The sequence below is a fragment of the Mytilus edulis genome, chromosome 2 (genome assembly GCF_963676685.1).
Source record: "Mytilus edulis chromosome 2, xbMytEdul2.2, whole genome shotgun sequence".
In the NCBI taxonomy this organism is placed as follows: Eukaryota; Metazoa; Mollusca; class Bivalvia; order Mytilida; family Mytilidae; genus Mytilus; species Mytilus edulis.
In genome coordinates, this window is record NC_092345.1 from 73,220,921 (window position 1) to 73,248,610 (window position 27,690).

Consider the following 27,690-nt stretch of genomic DNA (forward strand, 5'->3'; position numbering starts at 1 on the left):
TCTTAGGTGCTCCGAAATGGTAAGCAGATTTTATTTCAAATTTGGCACCCGTCGTGTAACTGTTCACATGTACTTATAAGAAAATGCTTATATATACCAAGTCTGGAATATGACAGTATCCATTCGTTTTATGTTTTAGCTTTCGATTTTTCCCTAAGGACTCTGTGTTATATTGGTCTCAGTTTTGACATTTGCTTAGGGAATTTCCTCGGAGTTCGGTATTTTTGTTATTTTACTTTTTCAAACAAAAGTTCTACAGAGAAAGAAGTAACGGCGCTGTACGTCGAGGAGTAGAGTAGAAAATGTTCATCAAGTTTAATACATAATACCCTAAAACATACGTGTAGTTCACAATTCTCGAATCCGCCAGTCGTACCTTTATCTACGGAGAAGTGTTGCAAGATGAGGATTGTAAGTCCTGTAATATGTTTATTTTCTCGATGATGTGGACTTGCATAGATCAGATTGAATGAGCTGGCTGATTAAAAGCTGGTCTACAAGTCATTGATGTCTAATTTATGACTGTACACATGTCTATTAATCTTCCCTTTAGTTTCACCCGAGATATACCAATCAGCAAAGGTACTCTGAAACCTTGTAGAGTTGTTGATTTACAATTCCGATAACTGTAACTTCTGGTGAAGTACTATTTGTTAGTTAACTTGGTAGTAAATTTAGCATCTGTTATTACTTATTAACAGTTTACGTGTGTAGCAGTTTATAAATAGACATAATGAGTGTTGTTTAATGTCATGCAAGACCAAAATGTCTTGTAGAAGAACTGAACATGACCGCGTACTAACATTATTGCTATTATCATGAATTTGGTGATAATTATATCTTTGAATATTGTTTTAATGGATACAAATTTATTTTATGTCAATAGATTAAACCCCAATACAATATGATTGCTATATATACCTATGCACATTCAGTCCTACGTTTTGTCAATATCTACAGTTTAGAATGCAGAAGGTCATGTTTTATCTCAGACTGTTAATGACGTCTTTACACTTTATGTCCATGTGTACTATTTTAGTATCATACTTTTTTTTTAATTATTTGTTATGGCTTTGAACTTGGTTTTCAGTAACTGCTAGTAATCTCAGTTCTGTACTTTGTATCATGTGTTTTTGGTAATGTTGTTTTAGGCTTTGTATTGATCTGATGCCCTTTAATAATTCATATAGTTCGTTAACATTGTGTAGTGCTGTTACACAACTGTCCTAGGTTAGAGTGAAGGTTAGCCACTCTCAAACATATTTAACTCTGCTATATTTTGTAAGTTCCTGTCCCCAGTCAGGAGCCTTTAATCTAGTGGGTGTCATTTGTTGCTGTACATGAAAAAAAAATAATTGGAAATAGGGAATATGTCAAAGAGAGAACAACCTGACCAAAGAGCAGATAACAGTGGAAGGACACCAATGGGTCTTCAATGCAGTGAGAAAATACCAGACCCGGAGGTTGGCCTCAGCTGTTCCTTACTAAAAATGTGTACTAGTTCACTGAAATGAACTCTTTTACTTCATTTGGTTCCTGGTGGAGATATTGTCTGATTGGATTTTCCACTAGATGTTAAAACATCCAACTCTTCATCTATCCATCTTAAGACTACAACCTCTAGTGTCTATCATTATCTATTAATTAATAGTGTGCAACAATTTTGTTGAGAAAATAATGGCAACATAATAAATTAAGAATCAATATAAAATAAGTTTATTGTTCAGACAATATCTGATACACAACCATAATGAGACAATCCATTATGTACAATGATGGAGCTACAACTACTTAAATCATATCATCGCTGACAGTTCTTCCCATAATTATTATTATTTATAACTTCCCATTTATGGTTTAGTGTAACTATGTCAAATTAGTATAACTATGTCAAATGAAAATATAGTGCAAATACTAACAAATAGGTATTTATCACAGATTTGTTGAATTTATGTCCTTAATATTATCATTATATTAATATATCTTTGAACATCTGATCCTGCTGATTTAAATGCTTGCAGATAATTGCTGTAAACTCATGATTTTTATGTCAATACCAATTTTCTACCAACTTTACTTTCACCACACTTACAGTTTTTATATCCAATAAATGAAGTTAGACCTATATTAACATTGACAAAGGTCATTAGCCCTGGTTATTTTCAATACCTAAAGTCTACACAAACTTCCATCCTTTCTTCAAAACTAAGTATTTTAACTTGACAAAACTTCATCATTAACACATTATTTTCACCTGACATAATAATTTTCCAAATTTCAAAGGTCAATTCTGAAGTTTTCGGTCAGATTATTATGACAATAGTGAGCTGCCAGTAGAATTTTCAGTCGATGATAAGATTTTAATTGTTGAAAAAAATATGAAATAAAAATGTGCTAACAAAACATTTTGCTTTGATATGTCATGCACGACCATAAAGATCTCCATGAATCAGTAATTGTACTGAAATGAGTAAACAACAAATGTTTTCAAAAGATGCTTTAAAAGGCAGTACCTCAATTAGTATTTTAAATAGGCCAATGATCATGTGCAATTTGTATGTATTGAAAACTTAATGTTCATATATAATTTGTTTGAATAAACTTAAATACAAATTACTTAAATGGTAAGCAGGAAGCTAATTTAAATCATTGTGAATATCCATAATTGGCTTTAACAGACCTTTAAATCAATAGATGTAAAATGTTCTAGTGTAAAGGATGTGAAATAATAAATGATATGATGTACAAGATGATGTCTTATTTGATGATGAACGGACTACATGACAATATATGACTCACGGGTATACATTGTAAAAGGCTTTGTTAGTTAATATTTTTAATACCAATACTATGCTGTAATTATATATATTTTCAAACAAATATATACAGCATATCCCTCTTACCAACTGTGATAAATCTCTGTTCATGGAATGTCACCAAATTACATATAGGTTCACTTGGTAAATCTGTTCTATATAACATTATTCACATACACACACATACTTTTTTGTGATAGATATGTACTTAAATCTAAATGATATATATTATAATTGAAGTTGCAAATATTCTTGTATTTCAAAACAGTCATAAAAATCCTATCATCTGTGACATATCTGGTAACAAGATTATAATAAGATAACCGACCTACTAAGTTTATTTTTAGACTAGTACCTTCCATTGAAGTATCTATGAAGCAAAGCAATAATCAGTACCTATAATTTTGACAAATATCTGAAATTAATTTAATTACTTATATTCAAACTTAAGATTTGTTTCATCACCATATAATTATCATTCACACTGCACACAATATGCACTTATTTGCTATAGACTATTATGACATAATATGTGATATAAAAACATAACAATGGTTATAAGTGAAACAATAACACCTCTATAGAATGTTTATTATACACACCTGCTTAACTTTATACTATAAATCCTTCTACTGAAAGCCCAAAATTTATTGTTCTCTATCAGACATGTAAACAATTATAAGTAGTACTGCAACATTACATTGGACAAAAATAAGCCAACCCTGTGATTTCACATGTCAATGGTATTACATGTACTACATTATGTAGGTAAATTATTATAATAGAAACTATCCTCTTTTTCCTTAAAAATTATTACTAAATTGAATCATTAATTTAGAATCAGTGGTGATATTTTGGAAATTTGAAATAATCTTTTAAATACAATCTTTGAAATACGAATTAACAACCATTTAGAATGCTTTGGCATACAACTTAAATAGAACCCATACTAATGAAATGTAACCCCCCCCTTTTTCAACACAATAAAACATGTAACGCTGCGTAATATTTTTTTTTTTTTTTTTACAGGAAAACAATATAATTTTAAGGTTTTTCAACAGAAAATCTGATAATGTCCACCTAATGGTAAGCATGCAATTTTAGGGCATCAGTTCAAGTCCTAATACCTTATAAACTTAAATTATACCATCATTGTTTAAAGGAAAATTATTTACTTGAAAAATTTATCATTGGTATTTTGCAGATTTGACAAACAATATTAATTATATATCAAATACCTATTTCAATTTTTTTTTCTTTTATGACAAAATAAAACATCAAATATTTAAAACAATAATTTGTGTAAAAATTAAGTTTTAGTCAATAATAACAAGTGTATAACAATAATTCAACAACATAAAACATTAAACAAACAAGAACCAGTTCCAGTTTAACAAACTTTGCACACAAACCCTTAGCTACACCAGAGAAATGCATCCCCCTCCTCTTACATTGTCTTAGGATCATGCTTTAATAGAAAACTGTAAACACGAATTCCCTTAAATATTCAAGTAAACATTTTTACACTATATATATATAATTTTTTTTGATCATGTTGTAAGTTAAATGAGATAAATAAATAAATACAAAAAAAATAATACTTAAGGCCATAATAAAAATATTACAAAACTATTTTTCTTCAATAATAGAAAATATTCTATTTCTACACTTTTTTGAAAATCTAATATTTCTTTCCAAAAAAAAAGAAAGCAGATGATGAAGGAATAGAGTAATATTTTTATAATGACCTTTTTTAGCACTTTTTACTGTCACGTTTCTACTATGAAGGATACATTAAGCACCACATAGACACTTATAATTCAACAAAAAAGTTATTATATTCTACAAATACATATCACTAGTATATGCTCTTTTACATATGATACTAGTGGATTTAATCGTATGTTTATTTCTACACAATCAAACTTCTATCATTTATTTTGCTTAAAGCTTTGCATCTTGAGTAGACATTTGTAAGATGTATGAAGAGACAGTTTTTATAAACTCAGGACTCATCCATAATTGACAGTGTGATGTGTGATCTAAAGAAACTTAAATTCAATTTGATTGGTGAATGTATTCTTTGACAACAACATTAAGAACCATAAAATAAAATGTTGGTGGCTTAAACAAACATGTCTCCTGAACCCTCCCCCTTTTACATGGGAAAGGTTTTCATTTAAAGAATATAACCATAAAATAATTCATTTTAACATTCCTAATAACAAGGCACCTGATACAATGCTTTAACATAATTTATGTCAAAATGTAAGCATTTTAAATTAAAAAACCATTATATTTTAGAGTTCTGACATTTTACAATGTATGACCCCTATACAACAAATGTTTAATTCCCCAAACTTCTTCATATCTCACAAACAGTACTAATGACCTGGCTCTTATACAAGAATGGAATGTAACTATCATGTAAATTAAATTCACACGCACAAAAGATATGCTTGACAAAATAATTGCCAATTAAAAATGTTCATCTTTTTCATCATTTTTTTTTTGTATTAATGAAAGAATATTGGGTGTAACAAGTTTCTTCTAAAGATAAATTTAGTATGATGTTACATTTTAATTAATTATGAGGTTAATTTGATGGGTAACTGAATTCATACTTTGCACCTTTATTTCTATATTATGCTAAACACTGACAGTGCTTGAATTTGAGATCAACAATTATTTGAATAATTTTATATTGAAAATAAAATTCATTCTTGATATTTCTATATCATAAAATAATGAAGTGAAGTTTTGATTTTCTTCTAATAAATATAGTGCCAGTTTAAAATTTCTATAAATGAATTTGCAAGTAAAAATGAATATGTGCAACCCATAAATGCAAATCCTATCATTTCAAATGCAAAATGCACTAAAAACCAAATGCCAAATAGTTTCCTCTTTTTTTGTACACCATCAAAAACCCTGATTTTTGTGCTTCATTTAAGGCTTGCTTTTATCACATTTTTAGAGGTAGTGTCCCTCCATAGTCTTAAAATCTAATATTGTTAAACTACTTTTCCTTTTCTTTCTTTACTTTTTTGTTAAGTTTTGCTTGTTGTTCATCTGCTGTCATATTTCTTGGTACAAGGAAAACATTGCCATCACTGGATTGCTGCAAGGAATAAAACTGGGGATCATATGGTCTTCCATTTTCATCACGTAAGGACTGAAAAATTTCTCTGTATAGGACTCCAAATTTGTCTTTCATTTCCCTTGCTTGCTTGTCAATCATGTGTCGCTCTGCTAAAAGTCGATCTCTTCTCTCACGTAGGGAAGACATATTGTCCTCAAGATCTACAATCACATCCATCTTGCGTTTCCTGCAGTTTTGGGCAGCAACTTTATTTTTGCCTCTGCGTCTGATATCTCTGATCAATTGAAGCTGCTGATCAGAAAATTTATGCATCTGCAAAATTTCGTTGAATTCTTCCACTGGTGATTCAATAACTTGATCAAGAGTTAGTGGAATGTTCAATTCTGCAATGCGTTTTTTGTCACGACAGTGTGGTCCTTTCTGCTTAGGTTTATCGTTGTTGAATGTATATTTCTTGTACTCTTTCGGTTCCTGTCCTGGCTGTAGTGGGTAAGAATGATTATGATGAATATGCTTGGATCTTGTCATGTCTATTTGGTAATCAGTATCATTAGATACAGATGAACAATTTGATTGGCTATCACTGTTGTTGTACCCATTGTAATTTTTGTTGTTATTATTATTGTTATTAAAATTGGGACCTTTGTAATTTGGTGATTCACCATAATCTTGACCCCCAGTTGCTCCACCTGCACCATCAAAAGGAGACATAACTGAGTCACTGAAGTTATCCTGAAAAAGTAAATATATATAATTCAAACAATGTAATATAGCGATAGAATATATCTCAATGATAATTATAAAACATTTGTATTGGAATTTTCACTTGATTCAAGACACAATCAACAGCCACTTAAAACTAGTCCTCTTGAATTGTAGACATTTCTTGATTCACTCTCAAACCAACCCTGTAAATTACTTCAAATGTCTGGTAGTAAATCAAAAAAAGAAAAACAAGCTAAAACCAAAATAAGGGAACAAAATATATCGCACAATAAATTCTATTCACACGAGTCTTTACTTACTTTACCAGTACAAATATTAATAATGGATACCATTTATTTATTCTATCATGTGCCAGTGCTTTTGCAATGAATAAAGTGAATCTTAATAATTTGATAGAGAGTCCACTGCAAGAGTTACTGGTATAATTTTATAACATCTTAATTACTAAATAAATTCATTTCTACTATTACTCAATATAAGTTCATACTATCCCATGAACCATCCTTATCTAAATTTGAATTAAGAAATGTTAAATATTTACATGTACTGGTGATCCAGAACTACCCATAGATACTCCTGACTCACTACTCTCTTCATCAAGCATATGCATGGAACGCAAGCCATCATTTAATGCCATCTCAGTTATGTTGTAATCTGTTAAATTTTCAGTGTTAATGATGTCAGGCAGTAGTTCTTCTACTTCTTTCAAGGATTCTGTTTGATTCATGGGACTACTATCATTGAGGAAAAGAAGATCACCAGTCTCAAAATCACGCTGGTTTGTCATACCACAATCTGGATTTGAGGGTGTGAAATTACCATTTTGCTGGCAAGTACCTAATTTGATAAAATAACAAATATGTAAAAGATATAAGCTTAAATTTAGTGCTTCATACAAACAATGCGTATATTTTACAATGAAAATTGCCAATACAAGAGTATAAATTAGTTTTTAATAATTTTCAATTTAAGTCGCCATCTAGTATATATATATATTGTTTTCAAACTAATTTGCTGAACAAACACATAAGTAATACACTGCAAATATATTTATCTCTGCTCATATTTTATTATGCAGGTTTCATCTTTAATTCTGTCATTTGATACACTTTAATTTCAATTCATCTCATAGGTAAATTTGCCAGTACTTCATGCAAATTCTCAAGATTAATAATTTTGAAGTTCTACTTTGTATAATTTCACTATACCTGAGTTGTCAAATGCATTGTAAGATGGATTCATGGAATTATTCATAGGTGGAACGGGCATTGAAGCATTCTGCAATAACACTGATGACTGGTTGTCTCCAGTTGTTGGCATGGTAATATTTTGTATCATGGCAGATGATTGGTTGTCTCTACCTGCTGCTGGTACTGACTGGATTAACTGCATAAGAGGTGATGACATATCTGATTGGTTGTACATGCTAGCATTATGACCCATCATAGCATGCATACTTTGAGGCATACCATTGAACATGTTTCCGGAATTATTCTGGGACAAATTCAGCATACTGACAATATCTTGCCATCGTTCCTCGAAACTTTCTCCCTGATTGTATGGATTTGTCTGTAAATTAGATAGTATCATTAGTAAATACTTAAAAAAAAAAAATGCATTTCAAAAGACAAAATTTAATAATAACTAGATGTGTCAAAGCAACACAAATAGCTGTCTCAAAAAGTTGAAAAATCTGCAATTTTCAATAATATATGTGGACACAAACATGATGGTAGTCTCACATATCAAAACTCAGCTCAAAATCTGGAGGCGTATAGAAAATTGTCCGTATACTGTGATTTTCAACAATTTTCAAAGTTGTAAACACTTAATTTTGGCAAAAATTAGTGGAGCGGAATGAAACTTAAACTTGATCTATAATTCGTCATGGTTAGCCCATATACCAAAAATCATCCCAATATCTGAAAGCCTTTAGAAAAAAGGTCTGTATAACTGTGATTTTCAAAAATCTATCAAAGTCCAAAGCCCAAAATTACAGCAAAAATTAGCCGAGCAGAACAAAACTTAAACTTGATCTGTAACTCATCTTGGTTAACTCACATGCCAAAAATCATCCCAGTATCTGAAAGCATTAGGAAAATAAGTATGTATAACAGTGATTTTCAACAATTTATCAAAGTCCTAAGCCCGTAATTTCAGAAAAATTAGCCGAGCAGAATGAAACTTAAACTTGATCTGTTACTCATCATGGTTAATTCACATTCCAAAAATCAGCCTAATATCTGAAGGCGTTTAGAAAAAAAATCTGTATAATGGTTTGTTGTGGAATGATGGAATAACGAAATTTTGGAATTACGGACAAGGCTAAAACTATATGGCACCGACAACTTAGTTGCTGGGCCATAAAAAGAAACTAGAGGCTCTAAAGAGCCTGTGTCGCTCACCTTGGTCTATGTGAATATTAAACAAAGGAAGCAGATGGATTCATGAAAAAATTGTGTTTTGGTGATGTTGATGTGTTTGTTTAATGTACATCTTACTTTACTAAACAGTCTTGTTGCTTACAATTATCTCTATCTATAATGAACTTGGCCCAGTAGTTTTAGTGGAAAATGTTAATAAAAATTTACAAATTTTATGAAACCTGTTAAAATTGACTATAAAGGACAACAACTCCTTAGGGGGTCAATTGACCATTTCAGTAATGTTGACTTATTTGTAAATCTTACTTTGATGAACATTATTGCTGTTTACAGTTTATCTCTATCTATAATAATATTCAAGATAATAACCAAAAACAGCAAAATTTCCTTAAAATTACCAATTCAGGGGCAGCAACCCAACAACGGGTTGTCCGATTCATCTGAATATTTCAGGGCAGATAGATTTTGACCTGATAAACAATTTTACCCCATGTCAGATTTGCTCTAAATGCTTTGGTTTTTGAGTTATAGGCCAAAAACTGCATTTTACCCCTATGTTCTATTTTTAGCCATGGCGGCCATCTTCCTTCGATGGCCAGGTCACTGAACACATTTTTTAAACTAGATACCCCAATGATGATTGTGGCCAAGTTTGGTTTAATTTGGCCCAGTTCAGAGGAGAAGATTTTTGTAAAAGTTAACGACGACGGACAACGACGTACGACGGACGCAAAGTGATGTGAAAAGCTCACTTGGCCCTGTGGGCCAGGTGAGCTAAAAATGGATAAAAATTGACTGTAAAGGGCAATAACTCCTAAAGGGGTCAACTGACCATTTCGGTCATGTAGAATTTATATTTGTAAATCTTACTTTGCTGAACATTTTTACTGTTTACAGTTTATCTCTATCTATAATAATATTCAAGATAATAACCAAAAACTAGATACCCCATTGATCATTGTGGACAAGTTTGGTTCAATTTGGCCCAGTAGTTTCAGAGGAGAAGATTTTTGTAAAAGTTAACGACGACGGACGACGGACGCAAAGTGATGGGAAAAGCTCACTTGGCCAGGTGAGCTAAAAACTGAGTTTCCTATGAAGTCTGTGTTTCACATATGTATTCTGTTCAAGGACAATAAGTTTTTTCCAATGTATTTTATAGGTGGGATAACTCACTTAGGTTAATAAAATAATGGATCTTTTCATATTTTTGAACTCATCGTAGACAAGACTGATATGATATAAGTTTTATGAAAATCTGGTAAGTATTGTACACCTGAGACTGGACAGACTGACCAACACCAGTATGTCTGTCCCATGAAATTGCCATGCAGGGGAAAAACATAAATCTTATATCAAACACAGTTTAAAATTACTTCAAGGTATTTAAATTGTGTTAAAATATGGGAGAAGTATCACCGATCTTCTGAGAAAGAGGCTCAAGTGACTCCTGTCAGATAGACATCATGTACATATAATAAATTAATTGAAAATGAGGTCATGGTTATCCAAATTGTATGTCACCTGTGAGACAAGCATGAACCCCTTGCATTGCTTTTTTAGACCAATTTAGTTCGTCAATTCAGTTTATTTAAAGTAAAGATAATCTCATCACCACTAATCACATGAATAATGAAAATGTGGTCAAGGGCACTTGTCCCCTGCGAGATATTTACCAATTACAATGATTTATATATATATATAGATATACTTATATCCCAAATATAATTTAACTACATCTTAATAATGAAAACATATGTTGGCAAGTCATTGAACCATATATATGAGGTAAATGCTGATTGGCATATATGCCAGTCAGAAACTTCAGACCAAAGAGTATCTCAATACAAGACACATATACATATACCGCCTGCTGGTAGTTATTCTACCAATAAAAATTGAAGTTTAAACAAATAATTAACACGGCATCTCTCTATTAGCATACATATTTCTTAAGTTAAACTACAATTATGACAGGCAATTAATTAGTTGACCAACAGTTGTCAATCAACTCATACGATCAATGGCAATGAAATAGTTGACAACAATGTACCTGATTATAGTTTGTTTGTGGAATGAAATTTGTCATATTTTGCTGCTGTGGCTGCTGCTGATCTACATTCTCATGAGGTATCCTAAGGGACTGATACTGAGGCTCTACATGGGTTGGCATCATATATTCTCCTGAGGACTGCGGCATTTCATTCATCACAGGCATAGTGTTTTCATAGGGCATATAGTTCTGAAATCAGAAGACAGTTACATTAAAATTGTTGTCAAAATAAAAATCAAGAATGTTATTTAGGTTAGCACATGCATGCTCAGGTGGCAGCAATGTCTATGTTAGTCAACAATATTTTATTTCCATTAATTGTTATATGTTTTAATATATTTTACAATTTTAGAAAGACAATCTATTGATGCTAGAAGAATTGGTTTAGCTTTGAGGTTATCCTTAGAAAAACCAAACAATTATCTAAATCAAATACATAGTGATGGCCACCTATACTTCTGATGTTTTTTATGACTTCAGTAACATTTTACTGTTGTGTAGAAAATATTGTAGAATCCTTTGAAGAAAATGCAAGACCCATATTCTATTCTTTTTTTCCACTTCAAAGAATCTTCTTAATTAAAAACAAAAACATTGAAGACCTGTTGGTGACCTTCTGCTGTTGTCTTCTCTATGGTCGGGTTGTTGTCTTTTTGACACATACCCCATTTCCATTCTCAATTTTATCTGTATGCAAAAGAATTCTGCCAATTTCTGGACAGAAGTTTTAAAATGTTTTTGACACAAAAACTTAACTCTGTTTTCAGATTGATCTGAAAACAATGTTTTGCTACAGGTAACCTCAAAACATGACCTTTTATCTGGGTCTACAGAGAGTTAAATATGCAGGAAAAGTTGAAACAATCAATATCTGTGTTCAAAATATTCTAATATAAAATTATAACACTTAATTAACATTCTTAATATATTAATCTGTTACCTAACTTTTAACAAATGGATCTATGTCTTGCATGTTTGAGTTTTCCTGCCAGTTTTAACTATAACTTGACAAACAGAGAGACATCTTATCCACTTTCTAACTGAGTATGTTCAAAATATAGTAAAAATAGGAGATATGATACATGTATAATTGCAAATGATTAGAAGTAAATCTCACAATCATAGCATAGATATATGTGATTGGTTTTATAAAATAACAGATCAAATAGGAGAAGAGGGGCAATAGATACCAGAGGAACAGTCAAAGTCAAATCTCGAAAATAAACTGACAACACCATGGCTAAAAATGAAAAAGACAAACAGACAAATAATAGTACACAAGAAACAACATAGAAAACTCAAGACTGAGCAACACAAACCCCACCAAAAACTGGGGGTGATCTCAGGTGCTCTTTGGAGCTTTGAGAGATATATTAACTAAATAAACATGCAGTGAAAATTATGTTTTTTTTTTAAATCTCAGTCAAACAATCATTGGTAAATGTTTAGTCATTCAATAGACAAAATGTAATTGACCTATCACAGTATAAACATGATAAACCAGCAACTGATTGATCATGAAAATCATGATGGACATGCCCACCTTACGATCATAGATAGTCAAGAAACTGATTTAATGAAAATAAGTTCAAGGACAACATAATCTACTTTAGTGGAAAGTGTTGACCTACACTACATTTGTGATTGGTTATTTAAAACTATTGCTATCCAGAGAAAGCCATTAAATAATACATCAAAATAAGCAAACACAGTCAGAGCCTCAATTAAACAAGTCAGATTTTCAGACGACGACATATTTCATTTCAAATTTTTTCTTTATAAAATAATTTAAATTGCTTGATATATTATAAATAATACAATAAAACTGCTTTTACATTCATAATATTGCATACATAAATCAGTAGCAACATCAATACGTTTGTGTCCAATACACACAAAATGACTGACAACAAAGGCTTTATAAATATCAATGATTGTATGGAGCCACTCCCATTGCATTGATTAAATACTCTTTTTATTAAACTTGTTTGGTTCTCTTTATATAGAGAGTGATATTTAATGGTTTGTATTTTCCAACAATAAACTGTTGTATTGATACCGTTGCACAATAACTGTAGATTGTTAATGGATACCTTTAGAATTTCTAAAGGACTTTGTAATATCACTTTTTTTTAAATTATATGAAATAGCTCCAAAAGCTGTCGACAATGAAGTCAAAGCTTTTGATCAAAGTACACATATTTGTCATTTAGGGGGCCTAATATTGCTTACTATGCTTTACAAGTTTTGCTCATATTATGACCTAAAGTTGTTTCTATGTCATTTGGTCTATGGTGGAGAACTGTCTCATTGACAATCATACCACATCTTCTTATTTCTATCATGTCTAAATTAAAGCAATTAGTTCATTAGTTTCTTCTATAAAACAAGATGTAAAAAAAATAAAAAGTTAACTTCAATGGAACCTTTTATAATGATTAAGATGAGCTGACAAGTAACCTAGAACACCTTGCAGGACCAACTTTACAATCTTATATGTGAAAAGTCTTCTTATTTGAGAAACTACCAATAATATAATACATTTTGATCTACTTTTTGTTTCAAATTAATAATTAACTAGCCCTAAAAAAGAACAAATATAAAGCTATCTTAATATCCTAATGTTTTGTTGTGTGGATGATTTATGGTATAATTAAAGGTCTGTTGACAATTATAATGATGCAGTGTGTATTGACTCGGAACATACAGAACAAATAAAACACCTTATTGTTGCCAATTATGTATTATTATAAATATGTAACTAAATATTTGATTGAATGCCAGTCAGATGTAATGATAGTTTTTCTGTATTAAGTTACAAATGTTCCTTATTATAGAAGGTTATTAACAAAAAATGAACATGAACAGTTACATATGATGTCTTTACATTCATTTCCATAGTACAATGTATATGTAATAAAAGGTAAAAACATCAAGAAAAAAGAAAAAACATTTTCAAGTAAAATAGACATTTCATGGCTACAAAAAAAAAAAAAAAACTTCAAACAATTCAAACAATTTTCGCAGTGTAATATCACAAGTAATTTGAATTTTAAATCAAATTGTTGATGCTGATCAATCACTGTCACAAGCTAGATACTTATCATCTTCTTTTTTTACTATTTTTGATTGATCAGTGCTATTTCATAGCGGTCAGTTTCTGATATCGGTAACAAAACAACATGATTTCAAATATATTTATATTCTAAGCTTATTTTGTAAGATCATTGTATCCTTCCCTATTCTACACTGCCTATAAAGTACAAATTCATTATTTACACACCATCTATTTATATTGATATACCGTCTTTGTTGAAAGAACATTTACCTGGTATTGACCATTCTGTACATTTTGCTGCTGTGGGACTTGCTGCAGTTGTTGAGAAGTCTGAGGGGGTGGGGGAATTCTATTTCTTCCACCTACAGGCACCCATTCACCTACAATCAGATAAAAACATTGCAAAACCCTAAACCTTTCTTTGAAATTAAATCTGAAAAAAGCAATAATTATAATGGTACATGAAGTTAGTTTCTAATTTGAAATATTATGTCGTGTACCATTCAGGTATAGGGGAGGATTGAGATCTTACAATGCTGCATTGTTTGGGCATGTCTCAAGTTAGGAGCCTCTGGTCTTTTTAAGTCTTGTATGATTTTTAATACAGTTCATTCATATGTTTTGGGGTTAAGTATGACTTCTATTTTCACTGAACTAGTGCATATTTTTGTTTAGGGGCCAGCTGTAGCACACCTTGGGGTGCTGAATTTTTATTTCTGTGTTAGACCCAATGGTGGCCTTGGCTGTTTTCTGCTCTTTAGTTAGGTTGTTGTATCTTTGACACATTATCCATTTCCATCTCAATTTTATGTCCAATAATTTAGAAACATTACAGACTTCCTAACAACTCCTCCTTATTACTATATTCTGGGTCAAATGATTTCAAACATAGAAATTGATTTTCTTTTTTCAATTAACTAAACATAAATCCTAGTATGGTGTGCGCCAGATAATTACCTGATCAATTTTTACAAGGTAACTGTTTTATATTAAATATTCTATTTACTTGACAAGATCTTATCAATCTTAATTGTTTAGCAACAAATTATAATTAAAATCATACATTATAAGTTTTTTCTTACAGCTCAAACAACTTTATTTTAGAATTTTCAACTATGATCAACAAGCTTGTGTATTGTATAGCATATATATACATTAGCGATAGTTTTCTACCTATGGCATTTCAGCAGCAAGGTATATAATTATAAGGTCTTATTCCAAGATGTAATATGTTTCCATGTGATGCATAAACATATGAGCAAGTGAAATCAATAGAAAACAGTTTCAGTCAAGCTTTTCTTATTGAAATTTACACCCCAAATAATCTTAAATTAGATTTTGGTAAAAGTTGACAAACCCATCCGAATTCTAAGTTTAAACCATACATGTAGTAATGACAGTTATGTCTAGGAAACAGACTTACTCTGAGTGAAACTTATTATTCAAGACATTCACCATCTTATTATAACAAATTTATAAGATGCTGAAAGATGTATTCTTATTAGAACACCCTTTTGAATTTTCTTGTCATATAAACCGATGAAAGTTGTCCTACATGTATGTTCAATGAATTTTGATGACAATTGACATTTATACTATTTTTCAAGTTATAACAGGAAGACTCAGTTGTACATTTTTATAGACCTATTTTCGTCTGTTTGTTATCTTAAGGCCATTCAATTCTAATTAGAAATTCGATCAAGAAATAGACCATATTGCCAATATAACATACCAGTTTCTCCATCTCTAGTAAAATTCTCTGATCTCCATTGTTGTTCCTGTTGACGCCGCTGTTCTTCAAGTTTTATTCTCAACAGTTCTTCCTCTTTTTTCTGTGGAAGAAAAAGATTTCAATGAATCAATTACAACTTTGTTATAAATATCATCCACACTTCCAATGTAATCTTTGGATTGAGGAAAATAAGATGAATTTACATTAGTTCAACAAAATGTCTCCCTATTGTGAATAAAGGAATCTACACATGATGTTCATCGGTAAATTTAAGACTAGCATCAGTAATATTGATAGCTTGATATTTACCATTCCTAATATGTTTAAGTTTTTCAATCTTGCTGTACAAGAAAATTTACGGAAATTATGAAACAAATCGCATTTTACAGCCATTGTGACTGACCACTTACTTTGATTTGTTCTTTTTGTATCTCAATCTCTCGTTCTCTCTCTAGCTCTTTCCTTAGGTTGATGTCGAACACCTCCTTTCCTATCCCGAGATCTATATCCTGTCTCCATAGTACCTCAATGAGATCAAGATCCTGGAAAATACAAATATAATAGAAAATATAACCCACATCCTATAAACACAGGAAATAAATGATAATGTCGTGCTTAATGAAAACACATGAGCCAGATATACATGTATATAAATATATTTATATAATAAACTTGTACTTTAATGACTACACAACATTAATTTTACCATTTTTGGAAATCTCAAGCACACTGACTTAACTAGTACATATGTACCTTCAACATTCTTGTATCTGTATACACCCTGTAATTAAGATGTTCTCAATTTCAAGTGTACTACACATATTTGTAAATTGCCCCTTTTTCTTAAATCAGTATTTTGGACACATTTTAAAGTTGTGAAATACAAGTGTTTATACTGTAGAATGATATATATTACTATTGTCTTGTTTGTATTATGTAATCCAACAGTAAAATTACAATAAATATTGTTCTCAATTACAGTTTGTGTTTTATATTGAGTTTCATTTCTATGGCCAAAATCTAAAAAATCAACACCATATGGTAATGTTACAATTTATACTGCAACATTTGATATGAACACCTGCAAAATTAGAAGAGAAAATATTCATGATGGAGTGTTACCAATAGCATTGAATTCAACTTTATTCTCTTGTACAATCAACATTTTTCTTTAATGGTTCACAACGAAAAAGTTTCAAAGCCATAAAAAGTATCACCCAATAAAACCAAGCACCATTTTGGGAGATCCAATCTGAAAGCATTTTCAAACATGAAAACAATACATAGGCATGAGAAATCTGAAATGCCATAAGTGACCATGATATTGACCATTCAATATGAAAAAAAACAAAATAAAATGAAGAAATATTAATGAGAAAGCAACCAAAAACAAGACTGCACAAGCTGAAATATCTTGCCAGCTTTTTAGCTTTACCAATGGCAATGATTGAATTTTACGATGCATGGCATACTACAGGTATAACAGAAACTTAATACTTAACCAATGAACCAAGAAAATGAGTTCAAGGTCAGATGAACCCTGCTGGACAGACATGTACAACTAGCAATTATTCCATACACCAATCAAACAACCTACTGCTTATCATCTGAGAAATGGACCCAACACAACAGCTATTCAAAGCCTATCCAAAAACAATTCTACTCAACATTCACTTAGTACATGTATATGCTTTAACCCTTTCCTCCATAATGACACCTTTTGACGTAAAAATCCTATGCGAATCAAGTATTTAAAAAAAAAGTATCCATGGAGGAAAGGGTTAAGTAAATTAATAACATAATATTATAATCTCTATTTTTGAACTAGATTTGCAGATGATGGAATAGTATTCATATTTGTGAAACAGAAAGAAAAACCTTCCTTTTTGCAAGTCAAATAGAAAAATCTTTTTTACTTGTTAGCATACTATAACCATTTTATGAACCCTAGGCAAAATGAATTACTAATTAATCTATCAACTTCAATCGTCATCCAAATGTTATACGACCGTCATCCAAATGAAATATGACCCATCTTTTTTCTAACTATACCCTTGTTAAGTTACCATTACATCAAAACAAAATTGTCTACCTATATGAAGTAACAAAAGCTTCTTTGTCATGGAACAATAAGTTTGAATCAAATGTGTGTTCAGGTAAGTAGGTGTATGACCTCAATTACAAAGCTCTAACCTGACCCGCAGTGTCACAGCCCCAGGACACAAAATCAAGTTCACTCACTGAAGCCTGACTAATTGAATCAATTTGATGGCGCCTTGGATAAAGCTAGTAAATACTTTCTTAATTCCTTTCAAATGAAAATATTTTTTCAAATATTTTACTTTTTTTTTAACTTTTGTTAGATTATAAGTAAATGTTAAAACATATGATTATTCAAGTACAGTGCAAGTTTTTCTTTTATATGCTTCTACAACTGATAGCATTTTAACAACAACACTATGAAGTTAAACTACTGGTATATCAACTCATTTGTTCTTTATTACCAATAAAAGTGTCACACCTAACAATTATTTAAAAAATTCTGTTTCCCTTAAATTTACTTTAAATGAACACAATGTAAATGAAACATGAGAGGAAGTAACAAACATGTGAGTCACTTTTTGTGGTTGTCTCCATAGAAACAAAGTTATTATGCATGGAGGTGGATGGAAAAACCTTTAAAAGTAAATAAACCTAATATTAAGGTTCACCTGACAGTTACAAAATATTCTAAAATTAACAACCATCTCCCTTTTGACTGTTTCAACGTAGTCTGTCAACACTGGTCTCACACTTTATATTATTGAAACACTGATGATTAGTGGGAAATCATAAATAACATGATTTGGTGAAATAAGTAAATAAGGCCAAATACAGGTTTATAACCAAGTCTATTTAATATCATGGTAATATCACTAATTTTACAGGATTTGAATAACATAAAATTAGTATCAAGTCTTTTAAAGTATGGTTGGAAACCTGATAATTGTGACTGAAGTCAGGATAAACCTCCTTAAATGAGCAGATCTAATACATGATGATGTCCCCTCAGTAAGAACTTCATTGATGGCACTCACTTAATATTTTACGATTGCATCTTTAATATAGTAAGAACCTTGGCAATGACTTTCGGTTGAATCTTTAAAAGTGAGAACCTTGGCAATGACTTTCCGTTGTATCTTTACAATGCTTCAATAGTGAGAACCTTGGCAATGACTTTCAGGGAAACATATATAGTCTCCAATATAGTTCAGCATGTTTGGCACAAAGCAGAGTTAATCCTCACATAACTACTTTATCATCCTGATATGCATGTAATATAAATAGTACATTTCTCTGAAATTCATTGCCAATGTTCTCACTTACATCTGGGCATTATTTTGTCATTTTGACCTGAAGGAAAAAACAATATCAGAATATTGAGGTCTTTGTGTCAAAATGTGATTTCAAACTTTTTAAACTTGCTCAAGAGTGATTCAATCTCATGAATCATTTATGCAAAATTGGTTCAATTTTGAAGGACTTGTAGTTTTGAAAATAGCACACTGACCCATGCTTCTGATTTTTTTTTTTTAAAAGCCAGGCAAAATCTTAATTTTTGCTAAGTATAAGAAAGTTTTATCTGAGGAAATATATAGTGATGATCCACCTTCAGCCTACAAAATACTTTTTGAAAGAACAGTGCTGAAAACTGTCATTATTAAAAACCTAGGGAATATTATCTATTAAATAAAATATGTCTCTCCAAACATCAGACTTTGGACTCCATTTTGTTTGATTTACTTGTATAAGAATAATATTTAAGAAACTTCAACACATTATGTCGATTTGTGTACTTGAAAACTCTATTTTCTGTATGAAAAACGATAAGATCTAGTCAATACCATTTAATGTAAATCAAACAAAAGCCTTGCATATTATATAACCTGAAACTTAAATGGGTTTCTTCTCTCAAGGTTCACAGCAGGGTAACTGAGTAGAAAATGTTGGAAACAATGGAATGTAGTTTATTCTTTGCTGTTGAACATATTATATCAAACTGATTATAATATGCAAAATACTTGAGAAAACTTCTTAGATAATTTTCAAGATCTTATCTACACATTTAGTCTGTAATATTTCAAATCAATAATATTCCATATAACAATGTATAATGTGTACATTCAAAAAATTATTGTATTTTTTTCTTAAACAAAATCTTTTCTCTTTTTTTTTCAAAAAAACTTTCAATATTTATACCCCAATTGGCAATATTCTAATTTCATTGCAAAGGTTCTCAATAAGATGACTCCATAAAATCTGCACTCTTTAAAATCAATCTGTCTCACCACTTTCTGATCAGAGGAGTTTGCCACCCAAATTTGTACTTAATTTGAGTTTGTAGGTAATAAGTATTGTGTATAAGTCTCAAAACATTTGGTTGAGTGAGGCTTACTTAAGTTACGAAAAATTCAGCAATATTTTAGCTGTTACTAGTAAGTCATAACTCTACTAGAACGGGAAAAAGTGACACCATCAAAATTCAAATTTGATCTTCACTTCGTGGTAATGAGCATTGTGAATAAGTTTCATAACATTTGGTTGAGTCAAACTTAAGTAATATAGAACGGAAACCATCCAAGGGTAAAACTAAATGCACCCTCCGCTAAATAATTGGTGTCCTCGGACCCATTTTTATATAATCATTAAAAGGCATAGGTACTTAAAGATATGCCAATTTTTTTTAGCTCCCCGCTTTTTTGTTTTCTTTAATCCAGGTAAAAATTGAAAACATAATATAAGAGCGCTTATAATGCTATTTTCTATATATTGATTGATTATTCAGGGGCATTAATTTTTCATACATTGTAGTCACCTACCGGTTTAAAATTCATTGTACTGGAACAAAATACTAACATGAACTATAACTTGTCATGGTGTAAACTACATAACAAATGTCAAGTCAATATCTTCAAACATGAGAAGAAAAACATGGAAAATTTATTATTTGAGTTAATTTTCTATGTCCAAGAACTTTAATATAGTATAACTCTTGTCAAAATCATTAACCCGGAAATTTTTTGAACTTGATGTCATAACTCAAATTTGGCTTTAAAATTAGAAAGATCATATATCCTACATTGTCATAGCCAACATGTGTTCTAAACTTTAAGTTGATTATACTTCAACTTCTTCAAAAACTACCTTGAACAAAAACTTATACCTGTAGCGGGCACTTTCATTTTGTATGTTCAGTGGACCATGACATTTGGGTAAAATCTCTAATGTACATGTAGCCTTAAATTTAGAACAATCATATCATAGAACATGTGTACTAAGTTTCAAGTTGATTGAACATCAAAAACTACCTTGACATAAACCATTTAACCAGAAGCATCAAATCATAATCTTCAAGCATGAAAAAAAATATGAGCTGGAAACTGATAATTAGCTTGAATTTTGAAGTTCAAGAACCATAACTCTGCATAAAAACTTCAGACCAAAACAAAATATGAACTTAATCTGTACAGTTGCTTGTCAAGATTAAACAATATACCAAATATCAAATCAATATCTTCTAACAGGAAGAAATAAAGTTTTGAAAATTGATTTGCCACTCTGACAGATGGACGACAGACAGTAGGAGTTCAAACATGAGGTCTCCTTTGCCTTCATTGGTATGGAATTTTGCTACTTAAATGTTGGAGTAAAAGACGAGGGACAATTCCGAAACCAAAATTTGTGTGGAACATTTTCAATTCGCCCAATATCATAACTGTGTACAATTTTAAATATCATGTCATTCTCAGACATGTCAGAGGCGATATTTGATTATTTTACTGAAAATCTAGGGCAACATAAACTTTTACAAGGAAGTTTTTTAGAGCTACATGTAGCAGTACAAAAATTCATCCAGCTTTCAAGTTATACAGAATGAATTAGTATCTTGAAAGTTGGAGAAGAGATTTTGTTAAGTAAAAAAATGTAACTGCATACTAGTGCTGTAATTAATATAAAATATTAAGGAAAACTTGGATTATATACCCTTCTGTTGTTTCAATGTTTAACAAATGAAAATCTTAGATTGATTTGCACATTGAAAATGTCTACTTTTTATTAAAGGAGCACTAGCTGTCAAATTTATGTTCACCGATTTTAATCAAATTCTCATATCTGATTTACAACAATGTAAAACATACAATGTATATCCAAACTTTTAAAAGTCTAAAATAAACAATTAACAGGACACAGGCATGCAAATACGTAGTTTCGTTTCATGTGTATTTTAGTCAAGATGCCATCTAATTAACTATCGAGTTGACCTCTAAAATCATCCGATGATCATACATGTATAAGCAATGTAAACATACATGTAAATATAGAAGTACATGTAAATACATGTAGATTAACCAAACTCATGCTGTTGGATTATTCTAGGTCTATTTAATTTCATATTATATCCGCAACCACCGATTCACATTCACCTAAAAAATTTCCACAGAGGCCTTTAGAAGGGTTCATGAACCTTAAATGGTTTCAAATACTGTCATACTGTACAGCAACGGAAACTAAAATGCTTCACTGAGTGCAGCCTGATACGAAAATACAAAGGTCAAACGCTGAACATTTGGAGCAATTTTGGACACAATATTTAAGTTTGATACTGCGCAATTGAAGATTTCTTCTTGAAACTATTCATAAAATTTAATTTCAAAAACTTAAAAAAAAAAAGAAATATAAACCCCCAGAAAAATTAGAACCCTTCTCCAATCTTTTTTATCCCCCCTTGGAGTAATTACTCTCAAACTCAATCGCAGCTTTCTTAGTTTTGTGAAATGGAACCTTGCGGTACAATATCAAAGAGATTTGGTCATATAAAAAAACAGTAACTGCAAGTATTTCACTGTATTTGAGCATATAAAAGTATTTATAAACAATATTTTTCTGTCTTTTTTCTGTCTTTCTTTGAACACTAAAAGAATGGAAATTTGAATGGCAATCCCTGATTAAATGAAAGACTGGCAACTGCATCTACACGATGACCAGTGTTCTCCCCAGGATTTTTCTAAGGCTCAAAATTCAAGGGCCATAACTCTTTTTTATAGTGAACTTTTGTGATCTGAATCAATCAGTCATAAATAATGACATGCAATATGAGTTATAATGCTTTGTGTTGTGTGTTTAATAATGCAAAGTATTTATGAATTACAAGAATATATATGAAATAATTTGATTTAAACACAAAAGTTATTTATATTCAGTCCATTAAAGATGTCAAAATAAAAATATTCATCTCTGTACTCTCTACTCTTTCTAGGGATATTTTTTCAAGATAATGTTATTTTGATGGACAGTCTGTTCCTTAACTCTTTAGGGGTTGAAAACCCCTACTCAAAATAACTTTTGCTTATACCCCTTTAACATTTCTAAGCCATGAAAACTCTGTCAGTGACTTGTCACTGAAACCAGAAACATGGTGCTTGCTTTTATCACTTGCTAAAACTTTAGCTCGGTTGGGATTAGGGCAAGCAACAATATCTGCGTATACTGACAGCTGAGTGTAGACGGATCAGAGGTGTATTTCCCTTTTCATTAGAAGTCATTGGTCTGAAAAAATACATCTACTTTCATCATCTGCCTTTTGCTTAGAATTCACCCCTTTGTTATTTGCAGAGAGCATGTTCATTCAGAATTAATAAAATCGAATATGGTTAAGATATTTGGTATACAACTTTTTAAAACAAAAATATTTTAATGAACAGCTGACCATTTTCCGTAGTTTGACATTTATTTTCGCTTCTGTGTGCATTATTGTTAAAACCTATCTTTGACAGGTAGATATAAATGAAACTTCGTTAAAGTTAAGACCATTCAAAGTATTTACTGGTGACATTATACAGAAGCTGCGGCAATTCCGTACCCGTGTTGATTGTCACATATTTCCCGCACGGATTCACGATTGATGTTCAAAGATTATTTTCTTTCTAAAAATATGACAGTTTGAGACGAATTTACCTTGCAAGCAACATTTTTCACTTTCAATTAAAATAAATCACTCCTTGTTATCGTTAATCAAAGTTTATTTAAATTTTTTCAACTAAAAATACTCTCATTCATAATTTTCATCGTAAATATCTTTAGAAATGTGTATTCAAATTTATCACATGTATTGAACACGTTCTTTGGTCGTGTTTAAAAAGATTCTTCTTCTCGACCAATGAAAAAAATCATTATTTAAACGGTCAAGTAATCACACACACAATGTGTAAATACAATGTATTTGCGATCTATGGTCATCTATTTCTTTCTGCACTGAAGTTTTTAAATTTTTAAATTTTCTTCTAAAAATATCTATTTTCTTGATGATAATTTACGCTATTACATGATAAAGAGTCCAATAAGGCTGAGATTAGCATGGCTCAGGTAAAACTAATTAACAGATATTGCGTAACACTGACCGACCTCTCAACGATGATCAGCAACTTGACAATTTTAACAAACATTTATTATGAAAATGTGAATATATACACGCTGCGGGATCAAGTATCAAGGGACAGTGGCCAATTAAGACGCTGCAGGATATACAAAAATATTATGAAGGCGCTGCGGCACCTCAGCTTCATATCGGCCTGGGGAGATCACAGTGTACATGGTTTTTTTATAAGATGAAAAATGCAAGGAGTATAGGTATTCAGAAGGAAATGTACATAATGCTTAGAAAATCTATTTTTAAAGAACTGTTCATACCTCCCTTGACAGACCATCAAACTGAAAGTCATATTGACTATTTACACTGGATGAGACAGAACTACTTGTGCTACATGTACTGTCAACACCAAGAACAACTTCTTCATATTGCACATTATCATTGCTATCTAAGTTCTGATTGTTGTTGCTTGATTCAACATCACTTTGGTCATCAGTGTTTGTTTCTGACTGTACATTATTATTGTTGTTTTGCTCTACAGCTGGTGCTCTTGCAATTTCTGGTAAATTATTCAAACCAACCAGAAATGTTTCTATTTGTTGAGCTGAATGAGATCTTTGCCAAACAGAAAAACGCCTTAAAGAACGTAAATCTTGAATAAGATTTTGATATGTCAAATCACTGTAAATTGATTTAGGATTACCACTGCCATAGAAAGAATTGATGTTGTTATTGATGAAGTTAGTTGGAGCTAATGCAGCTGATGATCCTAGAATAATTTCTTGCACTTCTGGGTAATTTACATAGTGAATGTTCATGTAGTTATTCAAGTCAGTCCTCAACAAACTCAGAACTATGGCAATTTGCACAAGTCCATCAACAAAGTAGTCTTTAAGCATCTTGTCGATACAACAGGAAGTACTTTGTGGAATTCCTTTCAAAAGTTGTGTACAATGGTTTTTTTCGGTTTCTTGTCCTTCACTTTGTGAATTTTTATCAATAAGCTGGTGAAAATTGCTAATCCATAATTTCTTATAATTTGGTAAACATCTCAAATGATTATTAGTTTTTAAATAAAGCTAATAACAACAATGCCTTTGTTCCCATTTTTAACAGGGAGCGCACGCGGCTGCCATGACACTGACAGCTACTACAGGGAGAAAATAGACCAGTTTCGTTAAAGTTTGATGTTATAAGTGTATAAATTGTGTAGTCTGGATTGTATTGATATATGTTTGTATCGATATTGTGCGAGATTTCAACTAAAATTCGTGCAACACTCTGTTTCTTCTAGAATCTTCATAACAAATGTGATTCAGCGAATTAGAAAATGACGTCAAGTAGTTCGGAATCCTCCAGATTTTTATTTGTAACAATAAAAAGTTCGAGATACTCCGAAGGACAACTTCCGCTCACCTTTACTAATTTGTTTCCGGGTAACAAACAGGTGAACCGAGAAATTGATTAAAATACAGAGCCTCTAATGACCTTTACGCTTCATTTCCCTCCCATTTATATTTCAAAAATCCAAAAAATTGATGATATAAAAAAATTGTCTAAAAATAAAGTATAATATGGCACACCGGTCATCACTATATTTCAATTGACATTTTACAAAACTGGGTCACACAAGATCACACAAATTCCCAGTGAAAATGTAATGAACCCTTGGATTAATATATATAAAGAAATTATTTCCATTAATAACTACAATAGCAAACTTACTTGTGTCAGAGAAGTATTATCTACCGACATAACAGGTTCTATTTCCATCATCTTCACTATTTTGTATCAATAACACACGTGACCTAATTCACAAGGCAATACACAGATGATAAAAACCTGATTTACTCCTGTTTTTCCTGTTCACCTGGGATTTGTTACTAATTGAAAATACATTGAATTAATTTGATAAAATCCACAGTTTATGTCGCGAAAAATACATTTCCAATATGTATAAAATTCATGTACTGTTTCACTTTGATAACACCTTAGACCTCTCAATACACCATTTAATGACAATCCTGACTATGTAAGAATTACAGAAAACGATTGGATAACAGTACCACGTGATAATTGTATTTAATATATACGGTTCATTGTTCATTGACAAGCATTGTATTATTTAGTTTTCGTTTATTTTCTGTGCATACACCAATATATCATCATTAGTTTTTCAAACCCTTGTTTTCATGAAAGATTCTGATTCAAAAAAGTTTTAAAGTTAATTATTAAAATTCTAAAGTCCCTGTGTTTAAGTTTTCGTCAAACATGTCACGGTGGCCCGATTCACACTTGGATTTGCTATTTTTATCAAAATACATTTTCCAATTCATTTACGGCCGTCTTATTATATTTTTTCTTCTTCATTGTAATCTACGTGGACAGCAGTATTTCAACTTCCCTTAATTAAGAATTGTCACAACCGTGTATAGTCTGGGAATAGACAAGTATACCTTTATTATGTCCCAGAAATAGTTTACTTTGATTCACAACGTTAGATATTTACAAAGGGAACATTAAAACTCATAACACTTGAATACCGAGAAGTTGTGCAAATTAATAATGGAGCGAATTCATATTTTCCGGGGACGTAGCTAGAATGAAACGATGTGCAAGCCTAGGAAGTACCGCCGAGCGGAGCGAGTCGAAAACTTTTTGGGACCCTTTTATGAAGAAATTTATTTTTTCGGTTCTCGGTCATAGGACGGTTAAAAGAGGAGCTATATGTAGATAGGACTTATAAAAAAATTATGAATGTAAAACTATTAATAAATCTTCCGAATAGAGTAATACATAAACAACCGACATATTTGAGATACAGAATTTACTCAAAATTGTTCAAAATCGGCTCTTCGGGTCTAGACAGAAACAAACTTCTCTATTACTTTGTCAATATTTACACTGAAATCCCGATGAATATGCAGTAATGCTAGTAACTGTCGTTGTTCATTGTTGATCGTACATTTGTTTTCAATATATGTAGTACACTGATAGATCTCCGTGGAAGCACTCGCGAGATGTTATAAACCAGCGTACGTGTTCGGCATCGAGCGACCTCCCAATTGAATTCGTCAAAACTACATGCCAGGTCAGTTTCGTATGTCCCAGACAATGTTGAGATTTGTTCGTTTGATATATTTCCTACAACACGATGAAGCAGATACAACGCAAAGAAGATTTTCTGGTAATACTAGACGCGACTCCACTCTGCAGTTCCCTTATCATATGGTCTATGAACGCACATGGCCTCGGCATATTTTCAACGATATCGAAGTGTTCTGATAATTCTATTGCCGATTGGTAAATCTCATTCCAAACTGATGAACCGTACACTGTAAAATGTGCTCCAAAACTACATGTCTTAGACTGAGTAATAAGTATTACAAATTCAAATCTTGTAAAAGATAC

At 31.2% G+C, this 27,690-nt stretch overlaps 1 protein-coding gene across 2 annotated transcripts; it reads right to left on the bottom strand.

Annotated features, from left to right (window-relative positions):
* Positions 1-1,700: 1,700 nt before the first annotated feature.
* On the bottom strand, positions 1,701-26,329 carry LOC139512892 (nuclear factor erythroid 2-related factor 2-like). Of its 2 annotated transcripts, none has more exons than XM_071300845.1 (8): positions 26,005-26,329; positions 16,283-16,414; positions 15,873-15,972; positions 14,411-14,520; positions 11,083-11,271; positions 7,854-8,214; positions 7,187-7,482; positions 1,701-6,651 (listed from the first exon to the last, which is right to left on the bottom strand). In XM_071300845.1, exons 1-8 carry the CDS (start codon positions 26,053-26,055, stop codon positions 5,836-5,838), a joined length of 2,055 nt encoding a protein of 684 aa, XP_071156946.1. In that variant the 5' UTR covers positions 26,056-26,329; the 3' UTR covers positions 1,701-5,835. The 2 variants fall into 2 exon arrangements, with proteins under 2 accessions (XP_071156946.1, XP_071156945.1); XM_071300844.1 differs by having other exon boundaries at positions 24,600-26,305.
* Positions 26,330-27,690: the final 1,361 nt, after the last annotated feature.